This window comes from Hibiscus syriacus, unplaced genomic scaffold (genome assembly GCF_006381635.1).
Source record: "Hibiscus syriacus cultivar Baekdansim isolate YM2019G1 unplaced genomic scaffold, ASM638163v2 tig00112738_pilon, whole genome shotgun sequence".
Lineage (NCBI taxonomy): Eukaryota > Viridiplantae > Streptophyta > Magnoliopsida > Malvales > Malvaceae > Hibiscus > Hibiscus syriacus.
The window spans coordinates 8465906-8488219 of record NW_024063392.1 but is presented as its reverse complement, the minus strand read 5'-3'; the positions used below and the strand labels follow the sequence as shown (position 1 = coordinate 8488219).

General features: G+C 32.9%; 1 protein-coding gene across 1 annotated transcript; it reads left to right on the top strand.

Moving 5' to 3' along the window:
• The first annotated feature begins 17344 nt into the window (after window positions 1–17344).
• On the top strand, window positions 17345–18363 carry LOC120182996 (protein SRC2-like). Its single transcript, XM_039187804.1, has one exon. It carries the CDS (start codon window positions 17515–17517, stop codon window positions 18280–18282), a length of 768 nt encoding a protein of 255 aa, XP_039043735.1. The 5' UTR covers window positions 17345–17514; the 3' UTR covers window positions 18283–18363.
• Window positions 18364–22314: the final 3951 nt, after the last annotated feature.

Here is a 22314-nt window from a genome sequence, read left to right as displayed (position 1 = left end):
GGCAGCTATAGACACTCATTTTTGTCTGGGTCTTTTTATTATTTTTTATTATTATTACTAGTATTATTATTATTATTATATTAATAATTAACTTATTTTTTGTATGCCAAATTACATTAAATCCTGAAGCCCAACAGTATAAGCCATAAACCCGGTTCAGGCCTAGTACCAGGCTCAAGGTCCGACCCAAACCCACCCCAAGATCCAAACTCGTTCTTAACCCAGATAATTAGGGTTTCAAAACCCTAAGGCTATACAAGCATCACAACTCTTCAACTCCCACCGACACGTGCACCCCACCGTACGACTCCCCATTCGCCTGTGCTACCACCGAATATCCCATCACTGACCATCATCAGTAATCTGGCCAAACAATAATGAACCTACATCAATCAACTACCAAAATCTAAAACCCATTAAAATAATACCTAAATCCCAAAAATTTAGGATTTTACCAATTCTAAAATCAGAAAACCATCTCCCTATTATAGATATCATCATCTCACCAAAAGAAAAGAAGAGATATACCATAAAAAGCAAGAAGAAACCAGAGAAACAGTGAGATACCGAAAAAAAGCATTCGAATGAAAAAAACAAAACAAGAAAAAAAACTCATCTTTGGTCTTGAGGGTTTGGTTTCGGGTAGGATAAGCATCGGGTTTGGGTTTTAGGGATCGAGTTTCAAAGAAAAAGAGAGAAAGGAGGGAGGCCAATCGTCATCGATTCAGCTTCCCGTGTCCCCGCCATCAATTTACGGCAACTGTGGCTCTCAAAATCTCCTCACGGTGGAGGAGTGAAGAGAGAAATAAGAGTTTTTATTTCTCTCTCTCTCTCTTTCTCGGGTTTATCAGAAAAATGAAGGGAGGGTTGTTTGATGGATTAAGTGATAGCCATTTATACCCTCCCCGAACGACGCCATTTTAAAGGGGAGGGGCTGCGTGTTTTGAGGAAAGGATCTAATATCAATTTAGGTCCCTTTAAATAATATCTTATGATAAATATTTATTTTGTGTTATGGCTATGATGTTTTAATTTGATTTCCTTTTGACCATTGTTTGGGTATTACAAATGAAATCCTAATGGTTTATGACATGTTTATGCTTGGGTATCTTATCTTTTCATAATTTAATCCTTTTATCATTTAATTTCATTTTAGTTCTATTATTTTGATTAAAATGTTTGATTAATACATCGTGTTTATTTATTTTCATATACATAATATTAAATGTTTACTATTACATTTTACGAAATAGGTGTATATGTTTAATGGGTTTTCCTTAATCCTTGCCTGTTTATAAATATTAATAGTTTTTTTATTTATTTCATTTATGCTAATTTAGTTTATGAATTAATCGTGTGTCGAAATTGTGCATATCTCCTATACTTGATTAAAATTTTATCAATTCATTCGAATATTTTCAAGAATAACAATTTGTAGAATGGGCATGGAAAGTATTGCTTGATCGAAGTAGTACGATACGATACGACATTCGAACAAAATGTGAACTTGAAATAAGTCGAACATATTTTACTAATTAAGTTATTTTTATTTTTAATTCAAATTATTCAATGCGTTTTTTATATATATAGTAATTTATTTTATGGAAAATGCAAATATTCAATTTATTTTTTATTTACGTTTTTTGATAAATCGAGGAGGGAATATTTTTTTTAGGCAAGAAATAGAAGAGATAGCATTCCCGTTGGAGGATGAACCAATCTCTATACTTCTTTTCGAATTAAAGGATATTCCCTAACAAATAATTCGAAGCAAATTTATTAACCTTAATAAATGGATCATATTCTAACTTTATATTCGATTTATATTTTCCACCATTTACGAAGATGTGTAAGCGACTAAGTACAAATTTTGGGCTTTGTGAGGGTGCTAATCCTTCCCCACACATAATCGACTCCCGAACCCATTAAATCATATTTTTTTGTAAACACATACAAATTTTTGTCTTAAAAAATGATTTTTCCTTAAAATTGTTTTAAAAGATGTTTTAGGTATTCGACCTACCTAACCCAAAGGTCAATGGCGCCTCCCATCCAAATTAATACAAAATCACCAAATTTTCAAATAATAAAGCCATAATTGTTTTTAAAATAATATTTAATGATGTTTTTTAAATGGTTATGACAAAACATAAAAAGGTAATCGATTAATTATATAACAAGCAGTTAATACACACTCTCCTGAAAATTTAACAAGAACCTTAGACTGGAACTGAAGTGTCCTAGCAACCTCTAACAAATGCCTATACTTACGTTCTACAACTCCATTTTATTGTAGATTATTTTAATAGAGGCAAAAAATGATTCTGAATTAAAGCAAACAATTTCTTCAAACAAAGAATGACATCAGATTTAAGTTTCAACAAGTGCACCCAAGTCATCCTAGAATGAATCATCCACAATAGTGAGGAAAAAACGATGGCACTATGCGTTGACACACGATACGGTCCCCATAAGTCAAGATGAAGCAAGTAAAAATGAGTATTAAATCGAGAAGAACTCACAAGAAATGTCAATCTAGATTGTCTAGCAAGAGGACACACAAGACACGAAATGTCAACCTAAGTATTAACAGAACCTTCACGCATAAAAGGTAAACGATTCAGATTAGCAATAGGCACATGCCCCAACTGTGCATGCCAAAGATGGATTTTATTATTATGAACAGTAAGACATTGAGATGATCCAACAGACAACAGAATTTAAAAAAGAACAAATAAAATTGGAAGCACGAGAAAATGAACTGACTGCACGTGATGAAGGCTCAAACAGGTACAACCCTTTAAACTCCTTACCAATCCCTCTCATCTTGCTAGTGGAGAGATCCTGCAGAATGCATAAATCAGGGTAAAAAAGCACGACACAATGTAAGTCACGGTTTAACTTGGAAACCGATAGAGGGTTATGTGTAAAATTTGGAAAAAGAGAACATTGGGTAAAGAAATGCCAGGCTGCAATTGAAAGGAACCAGTATGTGTAACAGCCTAACAGGTGCATACTTACCATCTGGTAATCGAAAAAAATGAGGGGAAGAAGCACAAGCAACGGGATTAACCCCATTAGCATTCGATAAAAATGATCAGTCACCCCGATATCCAAAATCCAGTTAACAGAACTATTTGAAGAAGTAGATAAGGATTCTATACCTTCGAGATGAGCAGCAGAATCAGCAGCTTGTGGCTTGGCCAAGAAACTCAAAAGCTGATTATATTGCTCCATGGTAAACATGAGAGCAGAACCAATAACTACAGTACTAGTGGTCAGAGATACAACAGACTTGTCTTCCCCAACAGTGGTGAGATCCGCTTGTGATGCCTTCTTCAAGTTGAATTTAAAATATGATGGAAACCATGTGAGACGGTAACAATTTTCTTTCTTATGACCTTTTACCTTATACTGATCAGAAGTCCCATTAAATCGACGACAAAGAGCAGAAGCCATCGTATCCATAACAGAAGAATCAGGTATAGGAGTGATACTATAGACATGAACTCGATGTGACTTTTCCTAAAAAAAACATGGAGTATGCTTTATTGACTTAAGGTAAATGATGAAACAACAAAATCTAACTATGAATCGCAGCATAGGTTTAATTTAACCCCATAAGAAATTGAAACAATCGTTGCTGATCTTGATGACTAACACCACGCTGTGAATTCTCACAACCACACAAAGACAATGGAACCAAGGTAGTATATTCATCCCACAACATCTTGATCTTAGTAAAATACTCAGAGATAGATGAATCACCTTGGTTGAGTAGAGCAATCTCTCGATGAAGGAAAAAGATCTGCAAACCATTTATCGTATGAAACCTCTCCTTAAGATCGAGCCAAACAATCGCATCATTAGACGCAAAAACTATCCCAGCCGATAGCTCCGTGCTAACGATGTTCAAAATCCACAAAAGAACCTTAACATTACAGCGCTCCACTAAGGATGAAGGGAAGAATCACAACTTTCCTTTCTGCAATCACCATCAATGAATCCCAATTTGTGTTTCGCCAATAACACGATTCTCATCGCCCGACTCTAAATATTGTAATTGTCAGAACCAGTTAACTGATGAGCAATCAACAATGTTCCTGACATGTCCTATGGATGAAGAAACAATGTATGATCGAAGGTCATCAGTCCAATGAGCAGAGATTCCATGACGAGGAAAACAAAAACTAAGAGGGAAAAGAAGAAAACGAAAAAAATTAGGACACATAAGAAAGAACAATCTCAATCAAGGGCGAGAAAGCAAGAAGGGTAACAAATGGGCTTTGAAAAAATTACCCAAAAACGAATAAAAAAAGACCTAGTCTCCTGATACCATGTAAAAAGAAATTGAAATTGTTTTCTACTTTTCATAATTTTTGATGGAGAAAAGGATATTGATCAACGAATTTAACAATACATATTTAGAGGGTGGTGTCTTACTATGCTATAATTGTTTTAATTCCGTTTAATTATTTTTCTATTGAATATGAATTAATTAAATTTTGATTGATGTCGCGGTGATAAATATGAATCTTTATCTCTTTATTTGTGTTATTGCTATTTGTATTCTGAACAACATAACTTATTGGTTAGTTATCAAACTTGTTTTTGAATTATTTGTGAGATCTCTGAACAATATGTTTCTTAATTACATGTAAGATGTACGAATCACATGTTTCTAATTTACCTATAAGATGTTTGAACAACGTGTATCATTAATTATGATTGTCTAAACAAAATACTTCATGAACTGTGACTGTCCAAACAATATGTTTCGTGAACTATGACTGTCTGAACAATATATTTCCTGAACTATGACTGTCCGAACAATATATTTTCTGAATCACAACTGTTTGAACAATATATTTCATAAATTGTGATTGTCCATAGTTGTGCATGTAACAGCCTCAATGCCGGGTTAGTGACTAAATTGTAAAACTTTAGAATTTGGTAATTAAAGTAGAATAATTGAATAGTATTGTAATTTGGTATAGGGTTAAATTGCAATGAAGATGGAATTGAAGGATAGAATAGTCATTTGCATGGAAAAGAATTAAAGAAGAGATATTTATATATTAACTCCACTTGGAAGAGAAGAAAGAAAAACAAGGTTCCAGAGTTCTCTTCTTCTTTTCTTTCTCCACACCTGAAGAAGGCAAAACAAATGTGAGATTTTTTAAAAGCTAATGGTTTGCTGAAATTTAAGTCTGGTTTTTTTCCTTAGATGTTAATTAAGCTTATGGAAAGCTTAATTTGTTTTAAAGTAACAAGATGAAGAAGTTATAAGAGATTAAAGAAAATGAGTTTTTAAATGAATTTATGGAAAAGAGTTAATAAGTTGAATTTGAAGATAAATTTAACTTGTCATCATGCTAATTAAGGAATATGAAGTGTTAGAATTGTATTTAGAACATACTGAAATTTGAGTATGATTCTTGAATCACATATGAGGGATAGAATTTTGAGGTTAAAGATGTTTTTCATGGATATAAGTTGGTTTAAGTAATGATGGTTGGGTTTAATGACATGATAGGGGTTTAAATAGAAGAATTGATGATTTTTGGGCTTAAAATACAAATTCTGGGTTATGTGCATCGATGCACATTCAATGTGTATCGATGTACTATCAAATAATTGAACATCGAATGCAATTAGTGCATCGATGCATGAGGAGTGCATCGATGCCTGAGGAGTGCATCGATGCACCTACTTAAAATACAAACTTCGAATGGGATTTATGCATCGATACATAGATAGTGCATCGATGCACCCATCAAGGGATGCATCGATACATGGTGTAGTGCATCGATGCATTCATTAAAAGATAAAAATAGCTTTCTTTTTATCCAAAGGAGTGATAGTTTAGAATATATCAATTAGTATACTGATATGTATCAATGTATTACTATGTAGATTTAGAACGTATCTCATTCCGGAATAATCGAGAGATTAGAATTGAGTCAAAGCAAGGCTAAGGTGAGTGCCCATACTAGATAGAATTGTATGGAGACAAGACTTGCGATAAGTCTATCTCTTATAGTTGAATTCCTGATTTCATATTCATGTACATGCATCCACATATATATATTGGATACAGTGATTTCATGTATAGTTCATTTATGCTTTACTATGATATTATATGAAAGAATGAAATTGTCAGAGGATCAATCAAGGTATGTGAAATAATGAAAGTTATCACATGTGTGTATATGAAGTGAAATACATGTTTAAATGAAAAGTGATGAGAAGATATGAAAATGATAAATGTATTCATATTTAAGCCCATGTGAGTTAAAATGAGAGCTGTAGGTATAATTGGCATACCAAGAGTCGAGGGTTCTACGTGGTCTTTCGGGACATATATGTAATTCTGTGGAACATATGTGTGGTACTTTGGTACACTTATTTGGTCCATTGCATTATGTATATGGTTCTTAAGGAGTGGTCCTTCGGGACATATACAGTGGTCCTTCGGGATATAGTGGTTCTTCGAACAATCAGTGGTCATTCGAGACATAGTAGTCTTTCGGGACAAATATTCAGTGCCCTTGAGGGAATTATACGAGCTGTGGTGACAGCATAGTGCACAATCTCTATGTACTCACATACCTTTGTTCTCAATAATGTACATGGGCAATCCAAAGATAAATTAAAGCGAAATCAGCATAAAAATATATGTCGTATATGTGCATACTATCATCATATATGTTATAGTATAATAAATATATGCAATTTAAGATGTCATGATCAATGGTAAGGATGCATGTTCATAAATTCATTGTTATACATGCGTATACATATATTTATGTTATGCCTCACTAAGTCTATGACTTAGCGTGTAAGTGATTTACACGTAGGTACCAAGAATCGAGCAGAATCAAAATAGGAGTGGCAATAACAATAGCACTGCCAGAAGATCAGATCAGAAGTAACTGATAAAGTATGTATTTTGTCGTGTATAGTATGTTGGCATGTAAGTAAAGTGTCAGTTATGAATACTCTGATCAATTTTGGTTGTTTTAGTCATGTCATGTAAGTAAACCGCTTTTATGTTAACGAAAGTTTTAAATTTCCTTGATTTTTCGTCAAGAGTCAAAGGTTGAAAAGTCAATGTGACACCTCATACTCGTATCTAGGTCGGGTACGGGTTGAGGGTGTTACATTTAATGGTATCAGAGCCATGATTTAGTCAATTCTCGGCATAAACCAAAGTCTAGAGTGTCATATAAAGTATACATGCTAACAAAATAGTGAAAACTTCTGATCTGATACAATAATAAGTATGTTGTTTTGCTGATAGAATGATATGGGTATGTTTTTATAGTTGTCCGGACATGGTAGCTCTAGAAGTGAAGCGGGAGACGATAGGCCCGATGAAAGTAGTAATTCACCTGCCCTGGCCAGACAGAGTGAAGATCAGGCACCCTCTGGAGTTCCTGTAAGTGATCAAGATGTGTTCTTAAGTTATCAAGATGTGTTCTTCAGAACACTGGACGCGGTATTGACGCTTTTTCAACATTCTGTTACTTTAACTCCGAGAATGAATGTTGCAAAGGAGTTGAAGGGTTTAGGAGCACCATAGTTTAGAGGTGAAGTCGAAGAAGGTCCTGTTGCTACGGACCTTTGGCTTAATGATGTAAAATCATGCTTGAGGGACTTCATTGTTCGATCCAGAGAAGCTGGATGGAATAGTCTCATTGCTCCGAGGGCAAGCAAGGATTTAGTGGACCAACGTTACCTTGAGAATGCCCGGTGATCAAGTAACTTGGTCTTTGTTTTAAGAAGAATTCAAGCATAAATACATCGGAGATCAGTTCATTCGAAAATGAAGCAAGAGTTCATGAACCTAAAGCAATGGAACCGTACAGTGTATGAGTACGAATGTGAATTCAACAAGTTGAGCTGCTTCGCTGCGGAATTAATTCCTACAGAGAAGGATTTTGCGATTGGTTTGTTGAGGGATTGCGTCCTCGCTTGAAAGATATGTTTATTGTGTTAAATTTATCTTCGTTTCAAGAAGTGGTAAACCGTGCTAAAGCTCTGAAAATAGCTCAAAATGAGAGATTCGGGGATTCTTGGTTCATATTTTGAAAAGATTGGGTGCATCATCGAGTGTTGCACCGTCAAAAAGGGGCAAAGATGTGAGTTCTCGATCCCAAGCGAGATGAGAGTCGATTGCATCTTCTGCGAGGGGATCAAATCAGATGAGGGACAGTCAGTAGGATCTGGAGTTGGGAGATCTAACCTGAGCCAAGTCAGACAATGTCCACATTGTGGAAATAATCACTCGGGGATATGCAGGATAATTTATTGAGCCTGTTTTAAATGTGGGGACACAAGACATTTTGTTCGGGATTGTCCCATGTTCCCTGGTGAATCTGCTCAGCCACAGAGGTTTGCCTCGGCTACCCAGAGAGGAAGAGGTAGAGGCAGAGGAAGAAGTCAATCAGAGTCGTCAACTCCGCAAGAAATATGTTCTACAGCTCGTGTGTATAATCTCAGGATTAACGAGGATAGAGATGACCCAGAGATAATAGCAGGTATCTTCCAATTGTTTGACAAGAATGTGTTTGTATTGATTGATTCGAGGTCTACATATTCTTATATTTACAGCAAGTTAGTGAAAGAATTGAATATTTCGTTAAAATCTACTAGCAGTGAGGTAATAGTGACTAATCCATTAGGACACAGTGCTCGAGTCAATATGGTGTGTCGAAGGTGTCCCATACGGATTCAGGGAATTGAATTCCCTACTAATCTTATGGAATTACCTTTTGATGAATTTGAGGTGATAATGGGAATAGACTGGTTTATCATTACTATGCCAATGTTGACTGTAGACTGAAAAGAGTAACGTTGAGAAGTTTAGAAGGTATAGAAGTTATTGTATTTAGTGAATGATGGAACCCATTAGCTAATGTAATATCAGTGATGTCGGCAAAGAAGTTATTGCTACAATGATGTCAAGGATTTATTGCAAGTGTGCTGGATGTGAGAGAAAAAGAGAGGGGAATTGAAGAAATTCTTATAGTCAGGGAGTTTTCTGACATTTTTCCTGCAGAGTTATTGGGTTTGCCTCTAGATAGAGAAGTCGAATTTCAGATTGAAGTCATACTGGGAACTGTACCTATTGCCATGTCACCATACAGAATGGTCCCAAAAAAATTACAATAATTAAAGATTCAATTATAAGAATTATTGGACAAAGGGTTTATCAGATCGAGTGTTTCATCATGGGGAGCTCCAATTTTGTTCGTCAAAAAGAAGGATGGAACCATGCGTCTTTGCATTGATTATAGGCAACTAAATAAAGTGACCATCAAGAACAAGTATCCACTTCCCCGAATTGACAATTTATTTGATCAGTTAAAGGGAGCTTCAGTGTTTTCAAAAATTATTTACATTCTGGTTATCATCAATTGAAGATTCAATATAAAGATATTCAAAAGACGACATTCAGAATTAGATATGGTCACTATGAGTTTATCGTAATGCCGTTTGGAGTTACGAATACACCAGCTGCTTTCATGGATTTGATGAACCGAATATTCCAACCCTATTTGGATTGATTCGTTATGGTATTCATTGACGATATTTTAGTGTATTCGAAGTCGGAAGAAGACATAGTTCGCATTTAAAGATTGTTCTATAGACTTTGAGAGAAAAGAAGCTTTATGCCAAACTTTCTAAATGTGAATTTTGGTTGAAGGAAGTGACGTTCCTAGGACATGTGATTTCTGCGGAAGGAATTTGAGCGGATCCTCAAAAGATCAAAGCCATTTTAGAATGGGAAGTTCCAAAGAATGTATCAGAAGTCCAGAGTTTTCTAGGGTTAGCTGGTTATTACCGAAGGTTCGTTAAAAACTTTTTGATAATAGCATTACCCTAACCAAGTTATTGAGGAAAGAGGTAAAATTTGCTTGGACTCCAGAGTGCCATGAGAGTTTTGAAAAGCTAAAGAGGATTTTAACAGAAGCTCCAGTATTGATTCAACCCAAATCTGGAAAAAATTATGTAGTGTACAGTGATGCGTCTCATAACGGGTTGGGATGCGTGTTAATGCAAAAGGCAAAGTGGTGGCCTATGCTTCGAGGCAACTAAAACCGCAAGAGAAGATTTATCCAACGCATGATCTGGAGATGGTTGCGGTAGTTTTCGCTCTTAAGATTTGGTGTCACTACTTGTATGGTGAACGATGCTATTTATATACAGACCATAAGAGTTTGAAATACTTCATGACTCAGAAGGAGTTAAACTTAAGACAGAAAAGATGGGTGGAATTCCTTAAGGATTATGATGTAGTGATTGATTTCCATCTGGGGAAAGCGAACGTGGTAGCGGATGCCTTAAGTCGAAAGACATTTGCAGCCTTACGAGCTTTGGATACCAGACTATCGTTAAGAGGAGATGGTGCCATCTGTGCAGAATTGACTCTCAAGCCATCATGGCTAGATCAAATTAAAGAATTGCAAGATGGAGATGAAAAGTGTTTAAAGAAGTTACAGCAGATAAGAAATGAAGAGGCCACGAATTATGTAATGAAATCTGATGGGAAATTATATTATCAAGGGAGGTTGGTGATTTCAGATGATGATGAGTTAAAGAAAGACTTTTTAACGGAAGCTCATTGTAGTCCATTGACTATGCATCCAGGATGAAATAAAATGTATATGGATCTCAAGAGTCGATATTGGTGGCCTGGAATAAAGAGGGACATTACGAAATTTGTATCCAAATGTTTGACGTGCTTGCAAGTCAAAGCTGAACATCAGGTTTTGTCAGGATTATTGCAACCAATGTCTATTCCTCAGTGGAAATGGGAGAATGTGACAATGGATTTTCTAACGGGGTTACCTTTGACTCCGAATAAAAGAGATTCTATCTAGGTGATTGTAGATAGATTGATAAGTCAGCTCATTTTATTCCAGTACGAGTTGATTTTACCATGGACAAGTATGCAGAGTTGTACATCAGGGAGATTATACGTCTACATGGAGTACATGTTTCTATTTTTTCGGATCGAGATCCTATATTTACTTCACGATTTTGGAAATCATTACATAATGCGTTAGGGACCTGGTTGAATTTCACTACAGCGTTTCATCCTCAAACCGATGGGCAATCGGAGAGAACAATCCAAATTTTAGAAGATATGTTGAGAGCTTGTGTTATCGAGTTTAAAGGATCATGGGAAAGGTACTTGCCTCTTGCTGAATTCGCGTACAACAATAGTTATCAATCAAGCATCAAAATGGCTCCTTATAAAGATCTTTATGGAAGAAAATGTCGTACGCCTTTAAATTGGTTCGAGCTTAAAGACAAAGAAATTCTGGTCCGGAGTTGATCCAGGAAGTGGAAGAAAAAGTTCAAGTAATTAAAAGTAATCTCAAAGCAGCAGCTGATAGACAGAAATCATACGCAGTTTTAAAGAGAAAAGAGATAGAATATCAAGTTGGAGATAAAGTGTTTCTCAAAGTATCTCCATGGAAGAAAGTTTTAAGGTTTGGACGTAAGGGAAAACTTAGTCCTAGATTCATAGGACCGTATAAGATCATAAAGAGAGTTGGATCAGTGGCATATCAGCTGGCGTTGCCACCTGAAATGGAGAAAATTCACAATGTCTTTCATGTCTCAATGCTTAGGAAGTATTGATCTGATCCCTCCCACATCGTGACACCAGAAGAGGTTGAGGTTCAACCGGATTTGACTTATGAGGAGGAACCGGTTAAAATCTTAGCTTACGAGGTTAAGAAACTAAGAAACAAGACCATTCCATTAGTTAAAGTATTATGGCGAAATCATAAGATAAAGGAAGCAACATGGGAACGTGAAGAGGACATGAGGATTCAGTACCCCCATCTCTTTGCATAATGAAAATTCGAGGACGAATTTTCTTAAAGGGGGATATTTGTAACAGCCTCAATGTCGGGTTAGTGACTAAATTGTAAAACTTCAGAATTTGGTAATTAAAGCAGAATAATTGAATAATATTGTAATTTGGTATATGGTTAAATTGCAAGGAAGATGGAATTCAAGGATAGAATAGTCATTTGTATGGAAAAAAATTAAAGAAGAGATATTTATATATTAACTTCATGTGGAAGAGAATAAAGAAAAACAAGGTTCCAGATTTCTCTTCTTCTCTTCTTTCTCCATACGTGAAGAAGGAAAAATAAAGGTGAGATTTTTTTAAAAGCTAATGGTTTGTTGAAATTTAAGTCTGGTTTTGATCCTTAGATGCTAATTAAGCTTATGGAAAGCTTAATTTGTTTTAAAGTAACAAGATGAAGAAGTTATAAGAGATTAAAGAAAATGGGTTTTTAAATTAATTTATGGAAAAGAGTTGATAAGTTGAATTTAAAGATAAATTTGACTTGTCATCATGCTAATTAAGGAATATGAAGTGTTAGAATTGTATTTAGAACATATTGAAATTTGAGTATGATTCTTGAATCACATATGAGGGATAGAATTTTGAGGTTAAAGATGATTTTTATGGATATAAATTGGTTTAAGTAATGATGGTTGGGTTTAATGACATGATAGGGGTTTAATTGAAGAATTGAGTGAAGAATTGATGATTTTTGGGCTTAAAATACAAATTCTGGGTTGTGTGCATCGATGCACATTCAATGTGTATCGATGCACTATCAAATAATTGAACATCGAATGCAATTAGTGCATCGATGCATGAGGAGTGCATCGACGCACCTTCTTAAAATACAAACTTGGAATGGGATTTATGCACAGATGCATAGATAGTGCATCGATGCACCTGTCAAGGGATGCATCGATACATGGTGTAGTGCATCGATGCATACCTTCATTAAAAGATAAAAATAACTTTCTTTTTATCCTAAGGAGTGATAGTTTAGAATATATCAATTAGTATACTGATATGTATCAATGTATTACTGTGTAGATTTAGAACGTAATCTCGTTCCGGAACAACCGAGAGATTAGAATTGAGTCAAAGCAAGGCTAAGGTGAGTGCACATACTGGATATAATTGTATGGAGATAAGACTTGCGATAAGTCTATCTCTTATAGTTGAATTCCTGATTTCATATTCATGTATGCATCCACATATATATATTGGATACAGTGATTTCATGTATAGTTCATTTATGCTTTACTATGATATTATATGAAAGAATGAAATTGTCAAATGATCAATCCAGGTATGTGAAATAATGAAAGTGATCACATGTGTGTATATGAAGTGAAATACATGTTTATATGAAAAGTGATGAGAAGATATGAAAATGAGAAATGCATTCATATTTAAGCCCATGTGAGTTAATATGAGAGCTGTAGGTATAATTGGCATACCAAGAGTCGAGGGTTCTACGTGGTCCTTCGGGACATATATATAATTCTGTGGAACATATATGTGGTACTTTGGTACACTTATTTGGTCCATTGTATTATGTATATGGTTCTTAAGGAGTGGTCCTTCGGGACATATACAGTGGTCCTTCGGGACATAGTGGTTCTTCGGAACAATCAGTGGTCCTTCGGGACATAGTGGTCCTTCGGGACACAGTGGTCCTTTGGGACATAATGGTCCATTCGAGACAAATATTCAGTGCCCCTTGAGGGAATTATACAAGTTGTGGTGACAGCATAGTGCACAACCTCTATGTAGTCACATACCTTTGTTCTCAATAATGTACATGGGCAATCCAAAGATAAATTAAAGCGAAATCAACATAAAAATATATGGCGTATATGTGCATACTATCATCATATATGTTATAGTTAATAAATATATGCAAGTTAAGATGTCATGATCAATGGTAAGGATGCATGTTCATAAATTCATTGTTATACATGCATATACATATATTTATGTTATGCCTCACTAAGTCTATGACTTAGCGTGTAAGTGATTTATACGTAGGTACCAAGAATCGAGCAGAACCGAAATAGGAGTGACAATAACAGCAGCACTGCCAGAAGATCAGATCAGAAGTAACTGATAAAGTATGTATTTTGTCTTGTATAGTATGTTGGCATATAAGTAAAGTGTCAATTATGAATGCTCTGATCAATTTTGGTTGTTTTAGCCATGTCATGTAAGTAAACCGCTTTTATGTTAACGAAAGTTTTAAATTTCTTGATTTTTCGACAAGAGTCAAAGGTTGAAAAGTCAATGTGACACCTCAGACTCGTATCTGGGTCGGGTACGGGTTGAGGGTGTTATAGTGCATGCTCCTGAAACTATTTTGATTTATGTATCACATGTCTTACGTTGCCTTATAATTTGTATAAGCATGCCACGTTTGTTTCTTGGGTTGGAATGTGAATGAAGTTTAATGGTTCATTGTTCATATTTTAGCAATTTATTTTTACTAGTGGTGTATCCATGACACGATTCCCACAATTTTCTTTTTAATTTCACCGATCACCTCTCCTATTTATGCAATTTATCGCATTCTTTTTGGCGTTCGATTCATTAAGATTCTGAGAAACTCGTCCTATGAAGTTTAGCAGATGGTTAGGTAGTTAGGAGCTTACTAGCTTGCGTTTTTATTTTAGTTTGTTTGTGTTTCTGAAATTGTTGTGTATGATTGTACGACCTAATGTTTCTGCTTGTATTTTCCATGCCATCTTGGAAACATGTTCAAGGTATTCGTTCAATTGCTTCTTCAAGTCGTTCATGCCTAGTAAGAAACCTCTCACACCGAAATCATTTTATTTCGTTAGATCCAAACTTTGTATTATTCTCCTTCAAGTCCTCGCTCTTTGTAATTTCATTAATCCCTACACCCAATATTATATTTGTTTTTTCATCAAATTGAAGTCATGTTTTGGCTATTGATTTAGCCAATTGAACAGTGTGTTCATCACATGGTCTGAGCTCTATTTTTGATCGAGAAAAGATCTTGATCTATGAATTTAACACTACATATTCATAGGTGTGTATCTTACCGTGCTATAACTATTTTTATTTTGTTTAATAATTTTCTTTTGAATCTATAATTAATTAAATATTGATCAATGTTGTGATAATGTATCTGAATCTCCATGTCTTTGTTTGTGTGACTGTGATTTGTATTTTGAGCTGCATAAATTATTGATAAGTTATCAAACATGTTTTTGAATTATCTGTGAGATGTCCGAACAATATGTTTCTAAATTACTTGTGAGATGTATAAATCATATGTTTCTAAATTACCTTTAAGATGTTTGAACTATGACTGTTTGAACAAAATGTTTCTTGAACTGTGACTGTCTGAACAAACATGCTTCTAGAACTGTGATTGTCTGAATAATATGTTTTCCTGAACTGTGACTGTCGGTACAATATATTTTCGAAAATACGACTGTCTGGACAATATATTTTTTGAACTATTATTGTATGAACAATATGTTTAAAGAACTGTGACTGTCAATATTTGAGCATGCTCCTGAAACTACTTTGATTTTTGTATGACATGTCTTACACTATCTTGTAATTTGTATAAGCATGTCACATTTGTCTAGTTTCAAGGGTTGTGATGTTAAGGAGGAAGTTAGTGGTCAACCGCTCTTGTTTTAGTAATTTATTACTCTTCGTGGTGTATACGTGACATGGTTCCCACAAACTATTTTTTCTAAATTTTAGTAGTCACCACTCTTGTTTATATGATTTGTCACTTCCTGTCTAGCGTTTGGTTGATCATAGGTGATGGGGAACTCGTCCTGTGAAACTTAACAGATGGTTGGATAGTTATTAGGAGCTTACTAGCTAGTGTCTGCATTCTAGTGTGTCTGTATTTCTGAAATTGTTGTGTATCATTGTATGACATTCTAAATACTTTATTTATCAACACATTTTGACTACACTGAGCTCTATAGCTCACCCACTTTATTTATCCATTTTAAATATTTTAGAACATTAGGATCAAATCCATACCTTATAGATCAGAGTCTCAGTTTTAAATTATATTTTATTATATTATAAAGGACAATAACTGAATAAACTATTTGAAAATATAATTTTATGTCTGCTCAAAATTTTGAATTAAATTACGGATTACTTTAGTGATCAATGTGGCTTTCAAGATTCGATTGTAACGCTTAGACCGAATCTAGGGGTTACAATTGTGTATCATTTGTGTAAGTAATGACATAACTCACAAATACCTTTATGATAAGGCTTTAGTTCTCATGATTATGCTCGTGTAGTCGTGAATATCTCATGGTTCTACAAAAACTTAAAGAACTGGCTCATCAGACTTATTGAAGTGGTCTTGTTTCACTCTTACATAGATAACTTATGTTGTTTAACTCACTGAAGTGCACAATGGTTATTTAAAATATCATTTAACCTTTTATATTGCTTTAATCATTGTTTTTCATCATAGGAATGTATTTGGGATAAAACTTTCACATTAACTCCACAAGGTTGTTCTATTGAACCTAGATCTTGAGATCTTCAAATCAATTAAGTTGGGTTATCCTTTACATAACTTCATAAATATTCATGGGTTTTAGTCTCATTCCTCTCAATATTTTATTAAATTGACATCGATTCAACCTTTTGATTAGTAAATTCGTAATATTATCATTTGATTTTACAAAATCAATAAAATAACTTCAGTTGAAATCAATTGTCTAATAATATTATGTTGACAACGCGTGTGCCTCGACTTAACATTATATATCATATTTTGTGTCTATAAATTGTTGCTTGGTTATTAGAATATATACATATTGCGGGCACAAACTTTGAAGATTCTAATATATTCCAATTAATTTTGCATTCATTCAGCCTCTTCTCCAGTGTTGTCTAGGGCAATAAGTTCATATTCGTTTGTGGATTAGGTTATAGCTGTTTGCAAAAAAATTATAACATAAGATAAAATATTATGAACATTCTTGATTATTCAACCAATTAATAGATATAAAAAAAATCTTGCTAACATAATATAAATCATTTATAACTTCATATATGTTTAACTAAAAATAATTGCATAGTTATATACTTATAAAATAAAATTGTCCAAAATATTTTAATATTAATATTATATTTGAACTAATATTGGTAAAAAATAAAATAAATTTTTTAGATAAATAATTTAATTAATATAAATACTTTTTTAAAGTAATTATTACTTAGTTAGAATAGATTGAAGTAATTTTTAGTTAAAAGATTATAATATGAATTATTGTTATTGGAAGTTAAAAAATTATGTTTAAAACTTGTTTGTATTGTTGGGATTTTTCGTCCAAATTTACTATTCCAATCACAACAAAATCCAAAGCAGTTAGTTTTTCGCATTTGCCTCGACCTTGCAAGTATATAAACGCTCTTCTTCATTGCCTTTATGACCCTTTCCTTTCAATCCTTCTCTTCCGTCCGCATTATTCTCACCACCGGCATACCTTTCCCGTCGAAATGCTCCTTTAACGAAAGGATTTCCTTTTGTTTTCCGTTCTTGGTCGAATTTCAAAACAAACAGGAAACAAGAACGGAAAAGGAGGAGGGAAAAAGACAGAGAGAGAGGTAAGGCCTAGGGTGAGATGGATAACCATTACATTTTGGAGATAACTTTAATATCCGCCCAAGGGCTCAAGAAAACATCTAAATTCCGTCGCATGAAGACGTACGCCCTCGCCTGGATCGATTCCGCCGACAAGATTTCCACATGCATCGACCGTGTCGGCGGTGAAAACCCAACTTGGAACGAAAAGTTCCTCTTCAGAGTTTCACGCGAGTTTCTTTACAGCGAAACGTCCGGCATTTCGATCGAAATCTTCGCCGATGGTATCTTCCGTGATACCCTGGTGGGAACCGTCCGGTTGCTCGTCGATAACCTTCTTTGTAACGGGTCGCCGTATATCCCGGTGAGGGTTCCTTCTCTGAACGCGGTTCAGGTCCGTCGACCCTCCGGTCGGTTCCAGGGGGTTCTAAACGTTGGCGCTTCGGTTCGTTTGGGTTCGGATGTCCCGGCAATGTACGTCTTCTCGGCCATCAACTACCGTGATCTGATCAAAGAGGACCCCAAATCAAAGATCATGAAGAGATCATATTCTACGCTGGGTATACCCCATAAGAATCCATACCTTCACTATAATGGTCAACCGTACAGCCGTGATCCGATAAAGGAGCGGCATAGGATGATTAGGGAAGTGGAAAAAACAAAACATGCAAGGTCATCATCAGATGGTGCCATAGCCGGATGGGGTTCCGGCCCTGGGTTTTCGTCTAAAAATGCTACTCGTTCCGGTCCTCACGACAAGTTTAGTTACCAGAAACCGGTGAGTGTCCGGTCAAGTCTGGCTCCATAAGATTGAGTGAAAATCTACGAATTAGTAATAGATTTGTGGGTTGTGATTTTCGGGTTGCATGTTGCTTTAAACATTTAAATTCAACTGATATCCTGGCCTATGTACATTTGTAATTTGGTTCAGGCTAAAAGTAATATATATATATACCGAAATTTATGTATTCATTTTGTTTTAAGTATCTAAATTATTTTTTGTCAAATTAAACCCTTAAACTATTAAATTTAAAAATAAATTACTATTTAAACTATCAATTTTATTTAAATTTAATATCTAAGCTTTTAATTTTTTTCAAAATTATTCATGACATTTAATTTTAGTTTCATTTTAATTACTTGTCGTTAAAAACTTAACTACAAAGTTGACGTGGTGATAGTTTTTTTTAGTATTTTTAAAATTTTCACGGCAACAATCAAATAATCTTTTTATTATTTTTAACCCTATGAAATATAAAACCAACAAATTTGTGTATAGCCTGGGAATTGAACCCGTACCCTCCAGGAAACTAGTACACTACAACGCATATTTAATTAACCCTATTACCACCACAAAACAAGAATTTTTTAATTAAAACCAAGACTCAAATTTAGGACTTCTCCCTAAGAAAATTTGTGTCCAATTATTAAGCTAGTATATGAAATTGGTCATATATCATCAACTTTATATTTAATTTATATAATTGTTCAATTAAAGAACAAACAATTATCTAAAAATATAAAAAAATATTATAAACCAAATTAATTAATTAAAAGTTAAATTATTTTAACTTTATTTTGAAATAAAAATAATTAAATATATGTTTTTAAAAATCAATACTAAATTATTTTAAAAATTAAATTTAAAATATTTATTTATTTATGATAATATAATATAAATATGAAATTAAATGAATATTAAGAATTATTTTTATCATAAATAATTTAAAATTTATATATTTATTTAGTTAAGATTAAATTAATAGAGAAATTATGAAGTTAAAAAATAGTGTTTATTTTAATGATTTAATATTTTATATAGTGTATACTAAAAAAGGGTTTATATTTTTAAATAATTAATTCTTTAATTAAATAATTATATAAATTAAATATAAAATTTATCTTAAATAACTAATTTTATAGACTAGCTTAATGGTTCGTATACTAATTTTTCTTGGAGAGAAGCTCTAAATTTGAGTCCTAATTTTAATTAAAATATCTTATTTTGTGATGGTAATGGAGTATACATTAAATTTATTTTATGGTGAATATGTAACAATTATCTTGGTTATCCCAGTGGCCAAGGTTTTCCCTTTTCTGTAGAGGATTGGGATGAATTCCCATACTAAACACAATTCAATAAAAATAATAAGAAATATTATTTTATTGTTGACGTTGAAGTTTAAAAAATATCATGTCATGTGTTGTTGTTAAGTTTTTAATGGTGGGGGTACTAAAATGAAACAAAAATTAAGCTTTAGATATGAATTTAAAAAATTTGAAAGTTTAGGTACTAAGATGAATCAAAATTAATAATTTAAGTATTAAATGCATATTATACCCTAAATTTAACCATTTTAAATTCTATCATTTTTTAGTTAGAAAAATGCTTTTCGACGAATAACATATTTACATATTATATAAAATCAGATATTTATTTTGACTAAAAAATAGTTTAGGGACTTAAAGCAATATATATATATATATATATATATATATAGTTTAAAGATTTATTTTGATAAAAGGTAATTTAAATACTTAAAGTAGTTACATATAATAGTTTAAAAATTTGATAAAAAATAATTTCGATACTTAAAATAAAGAAATCACATAGCTTGAGTATATTTTTAGTTAAGCCTTTGATATATGACTACAAATTTGGTTAATTTATTACTTCTGTTGTTCTATTATACTGTATAAAATGTTTCTCAAGCCTAGTCATGCTCCGACAAAAGCCGTAAGCATTCCAATGCTATTCCTCTTATTTCTAATGCCACCTTCGCTGGGCTGGGCTGGGCTGAGGCTGCTCGCCGGTGGAAGCTGGAATTATCAAAAACCGGTCATAAAATTCAATCAACCTTTTAACAATAAATTTGTGAGTTACATAAATATATTTTAGTATTTATTGTTTTTATATTCATGATTCAGTTAATTTCTCATAGATGTTTACGGTGCGTAACTTGATTGATGTCATTTAAATAATTAAATAATTTAACTGACAATTGAAAGGTCAATGACCAAATTGATTTTTTTTCCCCATATTTAAGTGATTATGGGTATAGTTTATCTGATCTTAAATTATGAAAAATAAATAAAACATAATTGTAAATTTAAGAATATATTTGTTTATTTTTTTAAAATAACATTATTCGATTAACTAGCTTCTTTTTATTGATTTGGATTAAGTTATTGTAATAATAAAAGAAAGACAATAAAATCTTATCAAATTAATGTGTAAAGAAAAAAAATATGAAAATCAGTATGGGAGAACGATGAAAACTTATAAATTGATTAGGGTCTATGAAATAATTCTGTCTGAAATATTATTGTATAAATTTACTTCATCACATCCTTTATTAATAAAAATACTCCTTTATTTTATTTTTTATATCATTATTTTTTTAAAGATGATTTTCTTTCATGAAAATATAAAGTGAATATATACTTAAAAAATTAACTTTTTAATAGATTGACTATATTTAAAAATAATAAAATAATTAATTTTTACTGATTGATAGTATATATAATAAAGAGAGTCGGGAAGAAGGAACTCTTCTAATGGCAATCTGGGCCATTGGCAACGGCTTCAGAAATATGTAAATGGGCTTTGACGACAACTTCTAATGACTAACGAGGCCGAAGACGGTGACCGTTTCACATGATAACATAAATCAAAATTATTTATAATTATGTATTTAATCACCTAATTATTTTTATAATTTATAATTTAATTATTTTTTATAATTATATCTAATTTTATATTTTGATTTTATTTTTTATAATTATGTAATATTGACTTGTCACATAAAATAATATTCTGTTATCATTGAAAAAATAAAAATTAGTGTATCAATAATTCTATTAATAATTAAAATATAATAAAAAATAATTAGGTGATCAAATAAAAATTTAATTGGAATAATTGGATGAGTAAGTAGGTAGTTTAACCTTATTAATACTGTGGAGTTGAAGCTATATTGAGCGGCCTAGGCGGGGATTAGCCCTAATTCTGGCATCTGGTCTGACACATTGTATAGGAAAGGGGTTGTCCTCAGTCAACAGTTTTTGAAGCACTAACAACAAGGGTAGAAATAAAGCAGTAATGAAATTGTGGCGGGCGGCAAGTAAATGAATTAAGACACCATAAACCATGTAGGTATAGCCAAACCAGCACGCAACTTCATGTAGGCTTTCCGATTTGAGTCTGTGTTAATTTATATAGCTGTCAAGGGTGTTGTTTTGTGTGATCCATGGTGGGACTGAGGGGGAACTATCGCAAAAGCAAAGCCACTGTTTTCCTTTACAAATCTCCAGATTTTACGCCCATCCCTACTGTTTCGTATCTGTGCTGCTTCAGATGTTATATGAGATGGTAATGATGTTGCACCAGGATAAACCAACTCTAGAATTCTATAATTCCATCAACACAGTCATTATATCAACATTATGTCCTAACCATTTTTTCGTATTTGACAATTCGAGTCGAAACAAATTTAAAGTAATCAAATTTATGAGTTTATTTTGTCATTCAAACTTTATTTTTAAAAAACTCAAGTCAAGTTTATGAAATTCGGATTAAAATGTAATTGTCTATAATATCATGGTACTAATTGGTTCTAGTTTAAATAATTCTAATAAACGTATACTATATATATATATATATTGTGTAAATTAGATTTATAATATTTAATAAATCAAATATCATATAAAATTATGTAATATATTTATAATATTATTTTTTAATGAATAGATTTTAAGAAAAAATATTGATGTGACTATAAAGAAGTCAATAAACTTTTGAAAATAAAGATTTTGCAAAGAGTTGCAATTAGGGCACTAA